General features: G+C 44.3%; 1 protein-coding gene across 9 annotated transcripts in view; it reads left to right on the top strand.

The window, feature by feature from the left end:
* The first annotated feature begins 244 nt into the window (after positions 1–244).
* Positions 245–20391, top strand: part of KMT2C (lysine methyltransferase 2C) — a 205749-nt gene continuing 185602 nt past the window's right edge. For 8 of the 9 annotated variants that reach the window (XM_066627556.1, XM_066627555.1, XM_066627557.1 and 5 more), the window contains exon 1: positions 245–655. In XM_066627556.1, the coding sequence (XP_066483653.1) occupies positions 513–655 (143 nt within the window). In that variant the 5' untranslated portion in view covers positions 245–512. Of the gene's footprint in view, positions 656–13844; positions 14203–20391 lie in introns of those variants that run through there. The other variant, XM_066627558.1, reaches the window with a different exon arrangement.

Genomic DNA, 20391 nt, shown 5'->3' with positions numbered 1-20391 from the left:
TTTTTCTCCTGAGGTGAAAGCTGCCGGCCCCCCTGAGGGGAGCACGAGGGGCGGAGGCGCCCCCACAGCACGGCCTTCCCGGCCCTCTGACGAGGCAGCAGCTGGAGGAGCTGTCAAAACTTCCTCCCGGCCGCCCTCGGCCAGCCTGGCCTCCGCCTCCTCCCCTCCCCCGGGTGGGGGCGGGGAAGGGCAGAAGGCCAACGTACGATGAAGCGGCGCCGTCCGCCCAGCCCGAGCCCAAGCAGCGGCGGGGCAGGCGAGCGAGGCGTCGTTGCGTGTGGCGGTCGCGGCCTGTGCAGGGGCCTGCGGGGCTCTCCCCGGAGGAGGCGCGCCGAGCGTCGTGGGCGCCCCCGCCCTCCACACCCCTCCCTTCCCCTCCCCATGCCGCTACCTGCGCGCTGGTCCGCGGCGGCTGAGGCCAGCGATGCGCGGCGGAGGTAGGCGCGGCGGAGAAGGAGGAAGGCGGCCCCGCGCCCCGTCCATGCGCGCCCGCCCTCGCCCTGCCGACTAGCATGTCAGCGCAGCAGCCGAGCCCGGCGCGACCGCCGCCACTCCCCGAGCCGGGCGCTCCCCCCGCGGCCGCCGCCGCAGACAAAAGACCCCGGGGCCGGCCTCGCAAAGATGGCGCTTCCCCCTGCCAGAGAGTCAGGAAGAAGTAAGTTCGCCGCTGCCGCGTCGCGCTCGGGCGGGGCAGGGGACGCGCGGCTGTCAGGCCGGGGACGCGCTCCTACCCCGCTTGCCTAGAGGCCCCTCTCGGCCCCGCCGCCTTTTGTCTCCGCTCTCGCCGCCGAGCTGTGTTGCGCCCCCGCCCTCTTTGTCGCCTCCGCTCTCTCCGGCCCGACGCCGAACTTTCCCTCCTCGCTTCTTCCTCTCCCCGCGGAGGCTCCGGCCGCCTGTCGCTCCCTCGCCGGTCCAGTCCTTCATTCTGCTCCTTTTCTCATGTTGTAAGAGCCCAATCCTAGGTTGTCTACTCACAGGTAGATCCCATTGTAGTCAATGGCGCTTGCTCCAAGGTAGGTGTGGATAGGGTGGCAGCCTGAGCGCCCGCTCCTAGCCATGTCTACTCAGAAGTAAATTCCATTGCCGTCAGTGGCGCTTACTCCCAGGTAGGTGTGGATAAGATTCCAGCCTTTGACTTACTTACCTGCTGGTAGGCTGTGTTGAATATAATGGGACTGACTTCTGAGTAGTTGTGCGTAGGCTTGGGCTGTAAGTCTGCAATCCTGTCCATATTTACTTGGAAGTAAGGCTGCAATCCTGTGCACACTTTCCTGGGAGTAAGCCCCACTTAACACAACAAGGCTTACTTCTAAGTAGACATGCACAGGATTGGGCTCTCAGTGTTTCTTCTTGACCAGGCTTCCCTTACTAGACTTTTTTCTTTTTCACCTCTCAATCCTTTCCAAACATTATTTCAAAATTGTTCTTCATATGGTCATTTTTTGTTTCTTTTAAAATTCTGATGTTACTATAACAGGATTACTTAACAGTCTTCCTCTCTCCCTTATGTACAAGCAGCACTCTACCAACCTTAGGAAGGTGATTGTGTAATGGGAAGCTCCTCCCTGGGAGCTGTCAAAAGCCACAGCCAGGGGTATGCACAACAACAGGAGAGTGGTTGGGGGTGGGGAAGAGTGATTCTGATGTTTTGGCTTTGTCTCTTGATAGTGCCATCTTTCTTGTTTGCTGGCATCCTGACAGTTAAGGTGAAGAAAATTCTTTGAGTTCTAAGTATTTTGAAGATTCTTTAGAGCAAGGAGCATCATGATCTCTTTTGCTGTAGTGTATCTGACTCTAATTCTGCTGTTCTGGGTTCACCTTAAAATGGAAAGCTATCAGTCACAAACTAACATACTTTACTTCATTTTTGTACAGAGGGTTGGCAGTTTCTTTATGCTAAATACCTGTATAATGCCTTTAAGTAGTCTGGGTAGCATAAAAGTCACTGAATATGTTACAATTTGGCTTTTGTCTTTCAAGCATATACTGCTTTTGCACATTAAAAAAATGACCTGGACCAGGTTTTTTGAGCAGTAGCTAACTTTTGGAACATAGCTTATAAGACTTTTATCTAAAAGAACCAAAACAGATCTATTGCACTTGCCTTCAAAAGTCAGATGCTTAATTTAAAGCATCCATGGAAGAATCTCGTACTTGTATGTGGTGGGCCCTGGCTCAGTAGGGTGCAGATAAAGTTAAGGCTGATTCTCTATTTTACTGGTTTTATAGTTGCATTAGAGTATGGCCTCTATTTGTGTGATTGCTCAATAAACAAATCTTTGAGACAAAACTCAAAATAGTAAAATTTTCATGTAAGGAAAAAAGTCTGAACTCTCCTTGTTTATCACTGTAATAGCGATGACTTCTTGCATTGAACCTATCACCAAATTATGGGGTGCTTACCCAGCTACTGAAGGGGCCACTATAGTATTAACAAATAATATATCTTGCTATTAGAAGCAGAGCTGTAGAAGTGTGATATGAAAGTAGGCACTTGACCTATTCTTAAAATTTTCTAAAAGCATTTTTCAGATTGAGATGTTTGTCACCTATAAAATAAGGTCCAAGAAAGATTTCTGTCTGGTCTGCACATGCATTGTGTTTAGATGAGAACCCAGGAAGGTGCTGTTTGGGGGGAAGTCAGTGGGCAAGTCAGTGTTGGATTGCTGCTTTAAATTAAAACATGTATAAAATAGTTACTTAACACATCAAACCCCTACACACTTAAAAAAATTTACAGCCACATGTTCTTATTTTTATTTATTTACTTTCTCTTTTCTATGAAAATTAGCTCTCATTCATGTTACAGTGTAGCGGCAGAAATGTTGAACCATTGTCTGGGATTGGAAATGACCTGGGTGAGAGGCCAATGAATGAAGTTCAATCTAGACAAAACAAAAGGGCCATTCATGGGCAGTAACCCTATTCTGGACACGATTGCATGTTATCTGAAGATGCAAGGTCTGAAGGTGCTGTTAGATTAGACCTTGTCTTTTTGAAACTAAGTGACCCCTGTCACTCAAAGAACCTTTCAGTAGCTGAGACTGGGTTGCTGGTAGCAGTTCTGAACAGGCACAGCCTGGTCACAATTATCCATATTCTGATAACATCCCAGTTGTTACTACTGCAGTACATTCTCTGTGGAGCTGTTCTGAAGACTGTTTTGAAACTATAATTGGTTTAAAATGCTTCAACTTATTTGCCTGCTGGGGCTGAATGTAGAAACATATACTAGTATGTTAGTTCAGAAACGACACTGCTTTCCAGATTTTTTCCAAGCACAACAAAGTGCAGATTTAGCAGTTAAAACATTAGAAGACTTGGTTATGTAAAAGATGTCCTCTTTCCACTGTAAGGTTGCCTTAGCATTGAGGTAAGCCTCAAGGACCTTTCTCTGAATCCCCTCACCAATACAAGTGAAGTCAGTACTGATTACAAGTAGGACCTTCTCAGTTGTGGCAACCTGTATTTCAAAGTTCTTCCCCAGAGAAGTTCTAGTACACTCGTGTCTTTTCTGTGCAAAGTGAAGGCCTTTTTTGTGTGCTAAGATACTTTAGATTTGTTAGATTTATGAGTTTTAGCCCTGGAATATTTTTCTGCTCTGATTTCTTACTGTTTCTGTGTTTTAATTTTGTAAGCTGCTCTGTGAATCTACTGGTTTAAGAGCAGGGTAAGAAATTTGCAAAATAAAATACAGTAAAGGTATTAACACAACCTTAACAAACATGAATTTGTTTTGCATTACTCCTACTGCTTGTGTGATCATAAAGACCTGGCCATTTTAAAAAGTGGGCATAACTTTTTAAGGGCTTATTGCAAACAGCTTCCTATTGCACCAAAGCCACAATCTCTCAGTGACTTTTAAATGAAGGTCCCATACAGTAGCAATTGCACAATTTTTTAATGTTTATACAATGGAAATGAAGAAATGTTTTCTTTCTGTTGCAATTAGGTCTTCAAAGTGTCATCCAGTAAAAGTGTTATGGTGAACCTATAGCCGAAACTTAACTCACGCTGGAATAGGCAGGCCAGCTGGCCTGCCCCATATCCAGCGCGGAGTTGGGGCTGGCTGTGGCGCAACCTGGGGCATATTGTTTCCCTTAACCTGGGTAACGTGGCAGCTGCCCGACCTGAGGTGGTGCAGATTTGAGCAGCCCGGTGCTAGGCTGGACCTCCTGGAAGAGGGATTAGGATCTGGCCTAAGTACCCAGCCCACCCAAGGGTCCGCCTGCTGTTCACCCTCCCCCGCCCTGGAACACCCCAGTTCCACCCTCCCCAGATCTCTGTGCCAGTGGCCTACTGGCATAAACTCTGTGGTGTCAGGGCTTGCTCTGGTGTGGGGAGGCTGGTGCGTATCCTTACACTGTTCTCTCTGCCTCTCAAGGAGAAGCAAACATGTCTTACAGCACGTTTGCAACACTCCCAGGCCTTGTCACAAGAGACTTGTGCCAGCCCAAGGTTGACCCTGGATTGAACTGCTAATCATTTATACTTTCTGGCTGAGCTGTCATTTGTTCACAATGATGAGTTCACTATTAACTTTGGCAGTATAATTGTCTATTCTTGGATTCTACTTGTGGGTCACTAGTTTTACTATGTTGTCAGAGTTTTAGAAGGCTCTGTGTTCTGTTTCTTTGAATGAGTTTCAGGGCTCAATCCTATCCAACATTCCAGTACTAATGCAGCCATTCTAATGGTGTGTGCACTGCATCCTGTGATGGGAGGACAGTATGGACACTTCCTCAAGCTAAGGGAACATGTTTCCTTTTCTCTGGGTTTTATTATTACTGCATTGGAATTAGACAGCTGGATAGGATTAGGCCCTCAAACAGTATATGCTACCATTCCAGGGGATATGTAGTTACATTATGTGTTTGTTTTTTAAAAAAATGTAATCCTTTTCTTATCCTATAGGCTTTGAGAAGCTTATACTGTTTTATATATCAGCTTTACAGATGATATGATTGACTGTTTAAACAGACTTCTTCTTTTCCTTGGCCACCTAACTTCTTATCTGAATTCCACTGCATCATCTCTGGGGAAAATTGTGAAAATTATGATTTGGCATTTTTAAAGGAAGAGAATTCTTAGGCTGGGAAGTAGTTGCCAAGTGAATTTCTTTGTGTGTCTTTGTAAATTTCAGGTATAACCTAATTATCCATGAATTTTTTAATCATGGATTTTTTATCTCAAAGTGATAAGAAGGGCCTTTAAAGGAAAAAAAGTTGTTTAGCAATAGCCTCATTAGTGTGGGAGAGGGCAGCTGACAGACTGCCCTCTGCCCCTCAATCATTCTCTCTCCAGGGGCTTAGAACAGCTTCACTCCCAGGCAAGGGACCCTTCCCTTTCCCCTGAGCACTTGGAAGAATGCAAGTGATTATCACCTCCTCTGGTGAAGGGAGGGGTCACTGCCTTAAAGTGAAGCCTTTTTCAGTCTTTCTGGAGAGAGAATGATAGAATCTACCTGAGGGTCTGCCTGATGCTTCTGTCTTGCATTACAAAGGTCAGCAATGCTGAGCAAAGGAACATTGTTTTTTAAATGAATTTCCAGCTGGGAAGGGAACCCTTGTGGATACAGGACTCAACCTGTATACCTGGCATACAGGAGATACTATTAAGAGGCTGTTTATGGGGAACTCTATGACAGAAGGGCCAAGAAATCCTGTACCCTCAGTTAATTAGTACCTTATTGGTCTAAAACTGCATCTTTGAATTGTATCTTTCTGGAACATTTGGCAACACATGGGCTAAAAACTTTATACCAGCACATTTGGGAGGTGGGCTGTCTTGCTGGACATAGTTGTAGCCTTCTAACATTCTTCAAAAGGTAGCCCTCTTGTTCTATTAACCATATATATATGCTGCTGAAATTATGCTGCTTCTAATAAAGAAGTGACATGGTTCTGCCCAATTGATTCAGTCTAGTATAACAGTAGTCCAGTCTTGAGATTTTGAAGGCTGACAGGATTATGACTGACAGTTGACCAGTCAGAATCTGACAAGGCTTGCAGCCTTCTCTCCAGACAGAGCTGGTGGAAAGAGCTTCTGGTCACTGGTCACTTCCAGATGAAGTAATCCAGGGGTATCTCTAGGCTACAAAGCTTGAGTGATTGGGGAGGCTGAACCCCATTCTCTCCAGGTCATATGGTCTGTCAATCATTGTTACATCAGACTTGACTGGATTCAACTTCAGTGACATTGCTTGAATCCAATCACCAACAACAACAATATATTGCACAAAATTGACATTATCAAGCCACCCTGAGATATGAAGAAGAGTAAGAGGTGGATGTTATTAGCTTATTGATAACACTGCCATTCAGATCTCTGTGAGTTCACTTGGATATGATTTGAACTGTACCCATCATGACCCAGATCCAAAGGACTATAGATAGAAATCCTGCATGTTGCATATAGTAGAATTTCTTGGTCTATATTCTAAAAACAGTTTCTTCTGCCACTCCCAAACTGAGGAACTTCTGGAATAGCCTTCATGAGCAGCTGTGGTTCGCGAAATGAGCAGGGGGAGGAAGGTGTGTGACTGATGAAGCAATTCATTGGATCTTGTCTTATGGCATGGAAAACCAGATGGGACAAACAACCACAGATAGCTAAAGGTATTATTTGGGGTTCCATTAGGTGCTGTGGCCTGAAGCCCACTTTATTTTGGCCTACATTAAATCTTATTATTTACTTAGAAGTTACAGCCTTGGATTTAAGTCTTTCCTTTTTAGGGAGGATTGTGGTAGGCTTTCAAAGGAGGCTATTTTGTTTTTCTGCTGTTTCCAGCCTACCTGAGTATGGCACTGAGAGGCTTACCTGTGATCATGTTACAAATATTATAGAAGAAATTACTGTAATACCTAGTAGTAGTCCCCACCTAGAATGCCATGGAAGCTGGTCTGCATCATAGGATGTAGGGTAGGACATGTTAGATTTGGTCCTCTTTTTATTTCTCACATCTGTCCCATGCTGTCTTTTAAGGACCTTCTCCTCCAGCCCATGTCCCTCACCTCCAGACTTCACTCTATCTCCTTGTGCATTCATCCTGTTTGCTTCCCCCTCGCTTGTTTTTCCTCTCTCCTTTCTCACTTCCTTTCCTTGACTTTCCCTAATCTCCTTTCTCTGTTCCATTTTTGCTTCCTCCTTTGTCACTCCACTTGCTTCCTTGTGTTAAATCTCTCAGCCTCTCTAAGCACTAACTCATGTCTGTACAGAGGGCAACTGGGGCCCTTTCCCTTCTACTATTTTCCTCAACATTCAACAATGATGTTACTGCCAAGTGGCTTGCCCTATAGGGATACTGCAGTTCTGTGGGGCATCACATCTCCTACAATACAGCGGACCCTTGCAATCTGCAGGGGATCCATTCTAGGACCCCCCACATGGATACCAAATGTGACGGATAAAAAATCTGGCTAGAGGGCTTCAGAACACCTTCGGACACGACTGGAAGTTGCTGACATGAACCAGAAGTGACTTCCAGTTGCGTCTGGGGGCCCTTTTGTAGTCCTCCAGCTTGGCATCCTTTGATACTGAAATCCACAGATGCCGAGCCCATGGATAAAGAGAGCCCACTGTACTGCTTCTTATAATGCTATTTCGTAATACACTCTTGGTTCTGAGTGCAATTTTTGCAGTGTTAAGAAAAAGAACTTGGTTAAAATTCATAAACCTATTCAGAAGGTTGGTGCAGAAAAGTACAGCTGCCTGCATCATGCCCTCACCCAACAAAAGCTGCACATTCTGTCTAGCACTGTGCCAGTGAGAGTTGGGTGTTCTGGCTAGCATGGGGCCCATTGCTTGTTACCATGAAATGCTTCAGCAGAAGAAGCAGCAGGCAAGGCAACTTATGATGGATGTCGTCTTTGGCAAGAAGCCTGTAGTTCCCAAGGCTGAGTCACAACCTGGTTCATCTTCCTGGGAATAGTTCTTCCCATCATCTTCTGCTGCTGCCATATTGGAAGAGTTATAACAGCTGTGGTTAGTTACATAGCAGTGTCCGACCTAATGCACTGGTGGGTACAGTACTGTGAATATATCTGTATTAGAAAAGGGTTACAATTACCTCCTATAGTGATAATATGTGCTCTGGAAACACAGGAAAATGCAGTGCTCTGTTTTCCAGGAACATTTCCACAGCATTACAGTAGGTATTGCTATATATCTTATTGATCCATTTCTTTGCATTTTCTTTACCATGAGGTGTTGCAATATGTTTGGGGTATGGCTGTAAGTGGTCCCCTGTTCAAATTTCTTACTCTTGCATCATATACTGTCAGAATTAGGAGGTAAAATATTTCTAATATAAATAAAAATAGTTGTGTGTATATATATTTTTTTAAAAGTCACAGACCTAGCATTGTAATATCAATGAAGACTTAAAATGAAACTAGCCTGCAAAGATTAAACTTTTACATCTGTCTGATGTTAATACAAGAAAGTAACTTGACAGTTTAATTGGGATTTTTTTTTAAAAACCTTGCTTTAAATGTTACTTTAGCTAGATGCATCCAGAAAGGTCACCCTTGCAAGCATGTTCTGAGCCCTTTTGGAATGGCTGCAGGATTCAATACTAGTATATTTAGTATGTAGTTGTTACTTGTTCAGAGTATCTTGGATCACATGAAGGCCAAATGCTTTAAAACTAATTTGGTTGGCATTGTTTGTTTGGCAAAGGGAAGGTCACACATTTTGCTGATAGCTGGACCATGTTAACACATTAAGGCTGCAATCCTAACCACACTTTCCTGAGAGTAAACCCTACTGAACAAAATAGAACTTAGTTCTGAGTAGACCTGGTTAGGATTGTACCCTAAGTTATCAGGTGGCAAAGCAAAAATGCATCACAAGGAAATTTCCCTTTTGAAACAGATTGCTGCTTACAGATCTCCTTTTCTAGTGGAATTTTGCTTAATGTAAAGCAGATAAGAGTGTACTATATTCTGAAGCATTTTCTAAACCTAGTCATGTTTAATATAAGTCAAAAAGAGTTGTCTGTCCAATCATACAGGGAAAAGCTAGTAATTATGGTAATCTAACAAAAACAGTGTTACAACAGGAGTGATCTAGTACAGTGATTCTTAAACTCTTTGGTCTCCAGGGCCTTTTACTCCTAGAAGGAGTCTTGGGGAACCCCTCTGGCATGTGCACAGAATGCATCAAGCCCAATGCTGAATACCAGTGAAGAGCTGGAACAGGAGTGGATTGAGGAAGGCTAGGCAGGAGGGATGGACAAGCAAACTGGGCAGGGGGCAGATGGCTGCCATTAATAGTGTGTTTGTGGAGTCCCTAGAGGGGCTCCAGGGAGTCCCAGGGTAACTAGGAGTGCACTTGAAGAAATGTTTATCTTTTCTGTTGGCAACCTTCAGTCTTGAAAGACTATGGTATCGCGTTCTGGATGGTGGTTCTGGCACAGCGTCTAGTGTGGCTGAAAAGGCCGATTCGGCAATCCCTTCCACACTGGGAGCAAGTGTAGTGTGTCCCTGGTCTGTCTCCCTGGCTGTGGGCCTTCCTTCTTTGCCTCTTTGCCTCTGTCTGTTGGTCTGTTATCTTTTAGCATGTCTAGTTTTGCTAAACTTTTAATAAATCTTGACTCCCTTGCGTTTGCAGGCTCAGCAAACTTGCCTTGTGTGTAGCAAAGAATGAATTTGATATTGTCTATATCTGTCTATATATTGTCTATATATTGTCTATATCTGTTTACAAGATTATCTTTCACTGTAAAATTTGACATGTAAAAATTGTCCTCTTGTAGGAAGGGAACAGTTGTTGTATGAATCCATTCGGAGGTATCAGCATGCTGAGTTACATGTCTGCACTCCTTCTAAGTAGTATGTTCCATCTGTGTGTGTCATGAAGTCATTGAATGGATATGACATTTTAGAAGATAAGGCAGGATCTTCAGATATAGTGGCTTAGCAAAGTGGCTTAGCAAAGGTGGGCAGCTCCAAAAGGCCCCCTAAGATGGCAGTGCAGCCATCTAAGTGTTCCTCAAACACTTAGAGGCGGTGGCAGGTACAGTCTCGCTGCTGCCACCTCCTTTTCCTTCTCCTTTGACGTGCTGCTTCCTGGCCAACTCTCAGCTTCTGCCACACTGTGTGGCAGAAGCTGAAAGTCAGTCAGGATCTGTCCCAGCTGTGGCAGTTAGTGTGCATGTACTCCAGTTGCTTTCTGATTTGGGAAGATTGCTCTGGGCAGTGCAGGGGGTGGGAGAGGGTGATAGAAGGATATTCTGGGGTGAGGAAGATGGAATGAGGGAATCAGGCTCAGGAGAGGGATGGTTTCGCAGGGGCGGTGCAAGCCATATCCTAACCCTTGCCTCTGGACCTCGGAGCCCTACACGGGCTTTGTGGATTTGTGCCAGCAGTAGGGGGTGTTACATGGGGTAAGGGGAAAAATATCCCCTTATCCCAAGGTGACCTCCAGTCACCTCCTAATCTGCATTTGATACAGTGTATCACACCCATGTGGCCTGGGTATACCCCTTCAGGTTAGGATTGTGCTGTAAGTTGACAGTTTTAAATAAAGTTGGTTTATTTACATAACAAATCTAACACAAGTAACAAGGCTTACAATACTAGAAACTAAAACGGAGCTTAAAATTAACACCAGAATTTAACTAAGGGCACAATCCTAACCAACTTTCCAGCACTGGCATAGCTGTGCCAGTGGGGCACATGCTGCATCCTGCAATTGGAGGCAGTTATGGAGGCCTCCTCAAGGCAAGGCAGTGTTCCCTTACCTCAATGTTCTCTTGCATTGTGCTTACCTTGGTGTTGGATAGTTGGTTAGGATTTTGCCCTTAGGCAGACAGATTGTAATGTAGAAAAGCCCTTTGTTGCCCCATATGCAGTAACCCCCCTCCCCATTATTAGTGATAATTGAGTTTCTGTCATTTCACAAGTGTTCTAGTCTATTGGAAAGTATTTCACTCAGCAGGATTGGGTGTTCTCCCTTGGGAATTTATTAGATTTGTATTCTATTATTATTTACTGTTGTAAGCCATCTTGAGGGTCCCATTAGGATGGAAGTGGAATATATTTTGGCAGGAGGTCTGGTCTAGAGGGTAGAGCCTCCGGCAGCCTGTAGCTAGAGCTACTCTATGGGTAGAGCCTCCCATAGCTAGTTCACTGGCAGCTTCCTGAAGGGCTGAGAATGGTGAGACCTTGAAGCAGCTGAGAATGGTGAGCTGAGTGATTCCACCTGCTCTTGCTGTGAGCAAGAAGCGTCTTGGCTGCCCTCCATGTGAGAGATGGAGCTGCTTGTCAGCCTGCGTAGGAGAACTGGAGGCCAGAAGTGAGACCAAACCAGGAAGATCCATTCTGAAATGTTGTTGGTTCTTGAAAGAGAGAACCTTTATGATTGTAAAAATCCCCTTGATGGATTTAGAAACGCCTGCCTATGTAAACCGCCTTGAATAAAGTCAGAGTAGTAATCCGATGACCAGAAAGGTGGTATATAAATACCTAGTTATTATTACCTAGTTATTATGTCTTGAATAAACATTGCAGACATTGTTTCCTTTATTCAGATTCACCATTTGCTTCTTTAGGTTGCTGCTATGATAATTATTTAAGGTGGGATACAGTGAATGTTATACAAGTGCACTGGTGTAATATTTATTGTGGGACAATACTGCAGTATGACACTTATCATGTCAATGTAGAATATTCTAGTTCAGGGCAATGGGTTTTGCACTAATACTTCAACAGCCACCATGATGTGGTCAAAATGGTTTAATTTTGTTGAAATTGTGCTATTGCAACACAATTCTAATGCATGTTTATCAGATTGCCCATTGTGTTTAACGTGGCTTACAGCCCAATCCTATCTCTGGTGGTGTCATTGGGTACAGCAGCACCAAAATGGCGACTACTGTATCCTAAGAACATAAGAACAGCCCCACTGGATCAGGCCATAGGCCCATCTAGTCCAGCTTCCTGTATCTCACAGCGGCCCACCAAATGCCCCAGGGAGCACACCAGATAACAAGATACCTCATCCTGGTGCCCTCCCTTGCATCTGGCATTCTGACATAACCCATTTCTAAAATCAGGAGGTTGCGCATACACATCATGGCTTGTACCCCGTAATGGATTTTTCCTCCAGAAACTTGTCCAATCCCCTTTTAAAGGTGTCTAGGCTAGACACCAGCACCACATCCTGTGGCAAGGAGTTCCACAGACCGACCACACGCTGAGTAAAGAAATATTTTCTTTTGTCTGTCCTAACCCGTCCAACACTCAATTTTAGTGGATGTCCCCTGGTTCTGGTATTATGTGAGAGTGTAAAGAGCATCTCCCTATCCACTCTGTCCATCCCCTGCATAATTTTGTATGTCTCAATCATGTCCCCCCTCAGGCATCTCTTTTCTAGGCTGAAGAGGGCCAAACGCCGCAGCCCGATGGAGGCCACTGGAGGTCTCCTTTGGGGAAGGGAACATTTGTCAGCCCCCGCAATGATGCTGTTTGATTCTGCGCTGGCTGTTTTGCCGGTGCAGACTGGAGAACCTCTGTGTCGCGCTTTGCTGCCTGACACAGAGGATAGGGTCCCCTGCTTGGCCTTCCCAGGCCAGTCACTTCATCTGCCCCAGTCCTCTCCCTGCCTCAGAACTCCTCCCACAGTCCTGAAAACCTGCACTGTCATGTGGCAGCGCAGCTTATCCTCAGGTGCTTCAGTGGTATTTCCACCCAGCACGGACTGGTGCAGGCCCAGTGCCAGGTGCTACAGACATGCCTTACAGCACATTTGTGGCACCCAACACCTGTGCTCAGGGACTTTAGGATTGGGCCCCATGTACCTTGAAACATGTTGCATTGCATTGCATGTTAGTTGCATTGTTAGTTCTGAGACAGACAGCAGGTCTTCAGATATCCAGACTTTATTTTGAGACTTGAGAGAATTGGTTGGTTGTGGAGGTGACTTGGTGATATTTTTAGAGGATAAATTCAGGACAAGTAAAATAAGTTACGTAATGTTTTCTTTGTTTCTGCTCAGTTGAGAACGTTTTCTGGCAGAAGCAGGGTGAGGGACTGGAAAGGGGGCACAGAGGGAAACCGTAGCAGTGTGTGGGGGAGAAAATGGTTGAATGAGTACTCTTTAATTTAAAATCCTACTGCAACTTCTTAGGTCGAAAACATGCAGGGAGAAGGGAGGGAGATGTTTCTCTGTGCAAACATTTTGCTTATTTTTGTCTGTTAAGCAGGGAAGTTCGGTGGGTGGGGAGGCAGGTGACACAGAGCCTCCCACTGGAGTCTTTCGAAAAGCACCACCACCACATGAGGTGCCCAAGCTCTGCATGTGGGCTTTGAGTGCTTGGGCACCTGGCAGCACCTTTAAAGGACTCCAATGGGGAGGCTCTGCCTCATCTGCCTCATCCATGTGTGGGTGCTTGGGCACCTCATGTGGTGGCGGTGCTTTTCGAAGGACTCTGTGGGGGAGGCTCAGCCTCACCTGCCTCCCCACGCACCACACCTCCTAGCTGTTAAGTGGTGAACAAAGTTGACAGGTCTCTTCTCCCCCCCCCTCTGGAAATGGCCAGTCTTGGGGGCGCAGCCCTCCTGCAAACGAAGAAGCAGCTGCGCCAGGCCGAAGCCCTCATTTCTCACTTGCGTTGGGGGTTGTGGAGGTGGTGGGTTTCAGCGCAGCTCGGTGTCTCCCGCAGGCGCGCTGGCTGCCCGGGAAGACATTCAGGCCGGTTTGCAGCCAGCATGGCCGGGGCTCCGGATCCTTCGTGGCGGAATCCAGTCCGCACCTTCGCGGCGCCTGGAGGAGTCGGATCTACTTTCTCCAGCCTGTTCTTTCCTCCATCCCTCCCTCCCTCCCCTCCTCCGTCGTCCTTCGGCGCTCCAGCCTCTCTCTTCGGGAGAAATTCTGCGTGCCGAAGTTCCCCGAGCGCCTCGGGACGCAGAGCCTTTGGCGGCCGTGCGTGCACGGAGGCTCGGAGCGGGCCGCCCAGGGAGCGCTGCCAGCTGTCTCGCCCGGGCTGCGGCGGGGAAGTCGCCTGGGAAGTGGAGTGTTGTTTGGTCGGAGCAGAACATGGCTGATCCGAGGGAGTGAGCGCCCAGCGAGGGCGGCGGTGGGCTTGGATCTGGCGAGCGGGCGGCCGCCCGGGCGTCGTGTGCCCCTTCCTCCTTCCAGGGGCTTTGTGAAGGGCTTGCAGGGCTGTGGATTATGCTGTTCGGGCGGAATATGACGGCGGTGAGTGCCTTGCCCTTAACTTCTTTGTATTGAGGGGGAGGCTATGACAGCAGCCCGGGCTCTGCTCTACAGTGCTGCACGACTGGGGGGGGGGTTTAAATAAAGGGGTGTGAGACCCCAGGCACCGTCGTCATGGAAAGTTGTCGGAAGGACTGAGGCTGCAGTCCTAGCCACACTTTCCGGAGAGTGAGCCCCATATAACACAATGGGACTTACTTCTGCGAAGACGTGCATAGGATTGTACCCTGTCCAACTTTGCAGCACCGATGCAGCTGCTCTGCAACCACAAGGTAAGGGAAGGAATGTTACGGTCTCTTGTGAAATTATTTTCAAAAATAAAGTCACAGACATTCCCCATTTGAAGATGATCCAGCATTCAAGTGGAGAAAAAGACAGCAAGATGTGCTTTCACAGGTATCTCTGAACAAATGACTTTTGTTTACAAATTACCTGCCCTCCCAGAGAGCTTTCTCTTCATCATGGGATATTAACTAACGAGCATTACTGACACAAGCATTTTTAGAAAGAAAGAAAATATCCAATTTTCCAGTGCCAATGGGGTGTGCACTGCGTCCTGTGGTGGGGAGGCATTCACAGAGGCCTCCTTAAGGTATAGGAACATTTGTTCTTTCTCTGATGGAACTATTTTTTTTCAAGCACCAGCTGGAATACACTAAAGTGTAGCATGTGTTAAGATATTGAAGCCATTTTAAAATTATGATCAGTTTTTCTGTAAAAAATAGGTCATGTGAAAGAATGGGTTATGTAACTCATTTGTTTTAGTGAACTTGATACACAGTGCAAGGAAGAACTGTTCTAGCATGTTGTATTGCTGCTGTTACCTTCAAAATAAGATCTATATAGGGTTAATGTCTTCCGTATATCTAAATACCCATTAACTTTAAACAAAAACCTAGCAATTAAATACAGTAGATACGAATATCTAGACACATGCTAATGACACACTAGTCACATACCCTGTCAACATGTTTCATGTAGTTTTCAGAATATATTTTAGTTTTGCTATTGTTAAAATGTTGATATTTTCATGTACCCTGTTATGCTACTGTGCCTGTTTGAAAGTACATTGAAATGTTGTTGGTGTTGCAAAATGATTATCATCACCAAATCCCAAGTATAGTTGCATTAATTGTATACAGTAGTGAGATTCTATAAGTGCAGTTGGTATTGTTTGAGACATAATAAAATGAACCCTTGCTAGGAAAGGAAAACTCCTATAGCAGTGGTTCTCACACATTTAGCATCTGGATCCGCATTTTAGAATGAGAATCTTGTCAGGACCCACCAGAAGTGATGTCATGACTGGAAGTGACATCATCAAACAGGAAAATTTTTAACAATCCTAGGCTGCTATCTTACCCACACTTGCCCAGGAGTAAATCCCATTTACTATCATTGTTAAAAGAATACACATAATAGTTTGTTAAAAGTACAGATCTGTAACATTTCCCCAAATGCAGTCATATACCATGGTAGCATCAAGTCTAATATATTAAAAATAAGTTATTGAAATGAATGGGGACCCACCTGAAATTGGTTCATGACCCACCTAGTGGGTCCCGACGCACAGTTTGAGAAACACTGCCCTATAGTATAATGTCTGGTTCTTGAAAATACTTTTAGCTTTCCCTTGTATATGACAAATACAGGGTGAGGATAAAGTACTGTTCTATCAGTAGTATGATGCAGCTGCATTCATACTAAGCCATTCATTAATGTCTTTTTAAAAAGCAGTGTACAATAGTTGCTTAATGTTATGAAAGCAGTGGCTGCACATGGCTTAAGTACAGCTGCCTCAAACATTTCTGTTTATAAGCTGACATAGTGAGTGCTGAATGTCTAGAACATAACTGATGTTCTATCTAGAACATATGATGCAACACAGCACAACTCAATGACTTTTTAATAATTTATGTATTACTCATATGCAAAGAAGGATGTTAGTATTGTTACAATATCAAATGACTTTTTCTTTGAACTTTGTGTTTGTGTGCTAATTTCATCCAGCAGAATTGGTCTCCTGTGACATGCTATGGTTGCATTAATTTCCTGTTGAAGAAAAATGTGAGCTATCCAGCGCAGTTTCTTTTTGTGTTTTACTTTTCTGCTTGACATTGCAGAAGATGGACCATTCTTTCTTGTCACTTTTAAGGAATGGTATTTATTATGGTTGGAAATTTCAATATCACGTTTTGTTGTTCACCATATTTACCTTGAACAATATTTGCTTAAAGGTTTACTACACAATATAAACAATTCATTATGTAGAATATGCAATTTCTTATTTTCACTGAGTGCAATCAGAGACTATATAAAAAATCATTGAGGTAAAGAAGCCTCTTAATAATAAGGTGTTGTCAGCTTGAAATGTAGTCACCCCCCCCCCCCAACCATGAATTGTAAGTGCTATTTCTGCTCTTGGAGTTTTTTGGTCTGCCCTTTTCCTTTTTGCCTTATCAGTTTCTTTTCTGTCAGTGAGTGGTTTTCCTTGTTTCTTTTAAGAAGTGCCCACACATTCCTAAACAGTGTAGCTTGTGTACAAGGGTCTGTTCCATTAAGTAAGCAACACCCTTCTGCCTGCTTTTTGTTCTAGTAGTAGTGGGGCTACTATTTACAGTAATAAGACAAACTAGCCTTTAAAATTCGATTTAGTACTGCCAAGGTTTTATAGTTTTTCTGAGTTTTAACTTGAGAAAAAAACTTAGCATTGGTACAGTAAACTATCATGAAGAGTGTTATTACTGATGGATTATTCATGTAATGTATGGCTTTGTCACACAATTCTGGATATATTGTTTGAAAGAATTAACACTTTTGGAGAATGAGACTGCAGCCTATTTTAAGTGTCTATCAAATACCCGCCTTTTAAAGAAGGTTACTTATGTCTATGCAGTTTCTTTCTTAGTGAAGATTTAGAAATCCTTGGTGCTCTTTGTTTCGTTGTTCTTATGCTGCTGTACAAGGGAAAGAAAATATTCGGTCAGGCCATGTGCCAGTTTGACATGTGCTTGGTGTTTTCCAAAGGGTTGCAAATGGTCTCTGCATAGAGGAACTTTCAATTTGATCATATAGTGCAGTGGTTCTCAAACATTTTAGCACCAGGACCTAATTTTTAGTATGTTGAGCTGTCGGGACCCACCGGAAGTGATGTCATTAACCTGAAAGTGATGTTATGGCTGGAAGTGGCATAATCGATTTAGGCTTCAAATCTAAACTGTGGTCAGCCAAAGGTCCCATTGTGCATTGCACTCGTGCTGTTATTTTTCATTGCTCAGAATTGCAGCATTCCAGCTCGGAAGTCAAAGCAGAACACGGATCTTTCATCAAACACCCAGCACATGTCCCTTTCCTGCCTCCCATCTTCCGAACTATTCAGGGCAAAACATTCATATCTCTCCCACCAGGCTGCCCAGCTGCTATTTTCAGCTCCATATTTTCAATGGTGACTGAGCTAGGTACTACACGACCCACGTGAAATTGGCTCATTACCCACCTAGTGGGTCCCAACCCACAGTTTTGAAAAACGCTGAGATAGTGGAAGGAAAACAAAGAAGCACAGTTCAAAATATGGTTAAGGTACATCTTTGTAGCTTTAGCGGCAAAGAGCAGTAGTGGACAAGGCTCTTTTAATATGAATGCGACTATGGATGAGTGGATATTTGTGCATTGTTCTTCAGATTTCAAACTCTACCTGGAGGCAACATGAAATTGGCACATGACTATAAATTGTTGACAAGGATGTGCTCTTGGAAAATGGTCAAAAGAGAATGGAGGAGGAAAATATAAAACTTGACAAGAGAGTGGGAGAAGAAACAAGAAAAGCCTTGATAGTTTAGCTAGGATCCTAATCGCTGATGTTGTGTGACTGAATTGTAAGGGTCTTGCTTTTTTATCTTAGCAGTATTTGTGGTGGAGTGCAGGGAGACAAAATAGCTGTGATTCAATGAACTGCAGATGCAGTTGGGTCTCATTATTTTTCATGTGAGGCAAAGAAATATTAGCACAAGCTGTTCCATACACAGCAGTGGGAATGTCGTGTTTGCATGTTTAGAAATTCTGAGGGGAAGATGTTCTTCTAACAGTTAGGGGTATGGCAGGACTTTGGAATGGCTGGCTTATCAACCCCATAGATGTTATGGGGCAGTGACATAGATGTTAATGTTAATTTATGTTACTTTATTACAAGTTTCTTTTTCGTATTTGTTCCTTGGAAGAAGGGCAGGATAAAAATATTTAATAATGCTGTTCAATTGTTTTGATCTCATATTCAGAATAGTTACTTTTGAGGTGCGAACAAAGGAATTGTTTTCAAAACATTTGTATTTCAAAGAGGTGCAAATAAAGAATAGCTAACAGATGTGTTTTCACATGATCTTTAAATACTGTCAAGATGTGAACATATTCAAAATAAAATATCAGAACCTTGTTACTGTTAACATTTCCTCATTCCATCTCCTTTACCTATCTTTCCATTGATCAAAGATGGTATTTTGTCTATCTTGCATGTTATGAAGGGTTTCACATTATTTCTGTTATATACACATAGGGGGAAAAATAAAGCGAGTGAACTTTTAGTTATTATTCTTAGTGCTGTGACACATCCTTAAAGTGCTTACTATAGAAATGGTAGCCTGTCAGGGTAAGTAAGAAGTGGAGGACAGGGAATCAAGAAATAGTATAGGGTTAGGGTGATACATGACATTGATAAAATAAAGACATTATGAAGATTCCTTACCCCTTTTTTTTTTTTTTGCAAACTTACACTCATGGTACTTAACATCAGAAAAGTTTCAGAGCAGCTTTTAAACTGATCCCTGAAGCAATGCTGATAAGATCTGAGCAGCATTTGTTTTGGGCCAAAGCATTCCTAATGGATGACAGTGTAAATGTTCTAGCAGATCTGTGTCTCTCAAACCATGGGTTGGAACCCACTTGGTGAGTTGTGACCCATTGTCCAGTGGGTCCTAGGTTGGGCCTGCCCACCTGCATTTGTATCCAGTTGACTCCAAATTGGAGCCTTCCGGATGCAGGTCCCCAGAAGCAGCTGGAAAATCAATTTCGGTTTACTACTGGAATAGTGAAAGTGATTTTTGGTTGCTTCCAGAAACCTGCAGCGGTCTGGCACCAGAAAAGGAGGTGGATAGCAGCACCCTCTGCCACAGGTGGGTTGCGGCAGGGGAAAGTTTGAGAACCTCTGTTCTAAATCGTCCAGAAGGAGAAAAGGTGCAGTTTAGAAAGAACATATGGTAGAACAAGGCAACTGGTCAAAGAAAGTAAAAGACTGCAGGGGGGAAAGGCACACACCAACAACATTTAGAAGACGACACAGTGTATTGATGTCAGAAGCCTTTGAGCAAGATAGGGAAGTTGGAGTGCTTGGTTGTAAACGGGAATGTAGGTACAGTGAGTACAGGGGCAGTGCAAACTGGAACAATGCCTGATGCCTCCCTGTGCTCTATAAGGCATTAAAACCTCACTTCTGGTTTTCATGAATAACTGGAAGTAGCTTGTTTTGCTACTGTAGTTGTTCTGAGCCTGGCAGAAGCTGTGCGCAGGTGGGCGTTGCCTCTGTCAAGTTCAGAAGACTCTTGGGAGGGGAGGGGAGGAGAGCGCAGCTCCCCTCACTTCCAGAGCATGGAGGAGCATCCTCCCGTATCTGTGGATCTATGTATCCTCAGGGCATTCCGGAACAGAATCCCCACCGATAAGGGAGCTTGCCTGTAGTTGCATTAGGTTTTTTTTTATAATTTTAATTTGTCTTTAATTTCAAGTGCCTTTCTTTCAATGGTTTAACCTTTGTCCATTTTCCTTTTTATTCTTGGCTCTAAAACTTTTTTAAGTTACTAAATTTTCTCCCTTCCTGATGGCACTGTCTGCTCTTTTTTGGACAGCTCATATCTGCTTGGGATGTAAAGAGAGTGCATGGGAAAGACACGCATGAGGTTTCTGTCCACCCCATCCCACCATGGTGGGTTGTGGTGACCTCACCAGATCACCCCAAATATAAAGCTAAGAAAAAGTGTAAGATATGAGCACAAAAACATGATGAAACATTGCTGCTCATCATGATTGGCAGTTGCCTTGCCCATCAGCTGTTCAAGCTGTATCAAATTGTGTTCTTTCTTTCAGTTCACCTCTGCATATTGTTGAATCACCTTAGTGTTGGAT

Source organism: Tiliqua scincoides, chromosome 5, assembly GCF_035046505.1.
Source record: "Tiliqua scincoides isolate rTilSci1 chromosome 5, rTilSci1.hap2, whole genome shotgun sequence".
NCBI classification, from domain to species: Eukaryota; Metazoa; Chordata; class Lepidosauria; order Squamata; family Scincidae; genus Tiliqua; species Tiliqua scincoides.
Note: the sequence above shows the minus strand (reverse complement) of the source record. Positions and strands in the feature narration are given on the sequence as shown.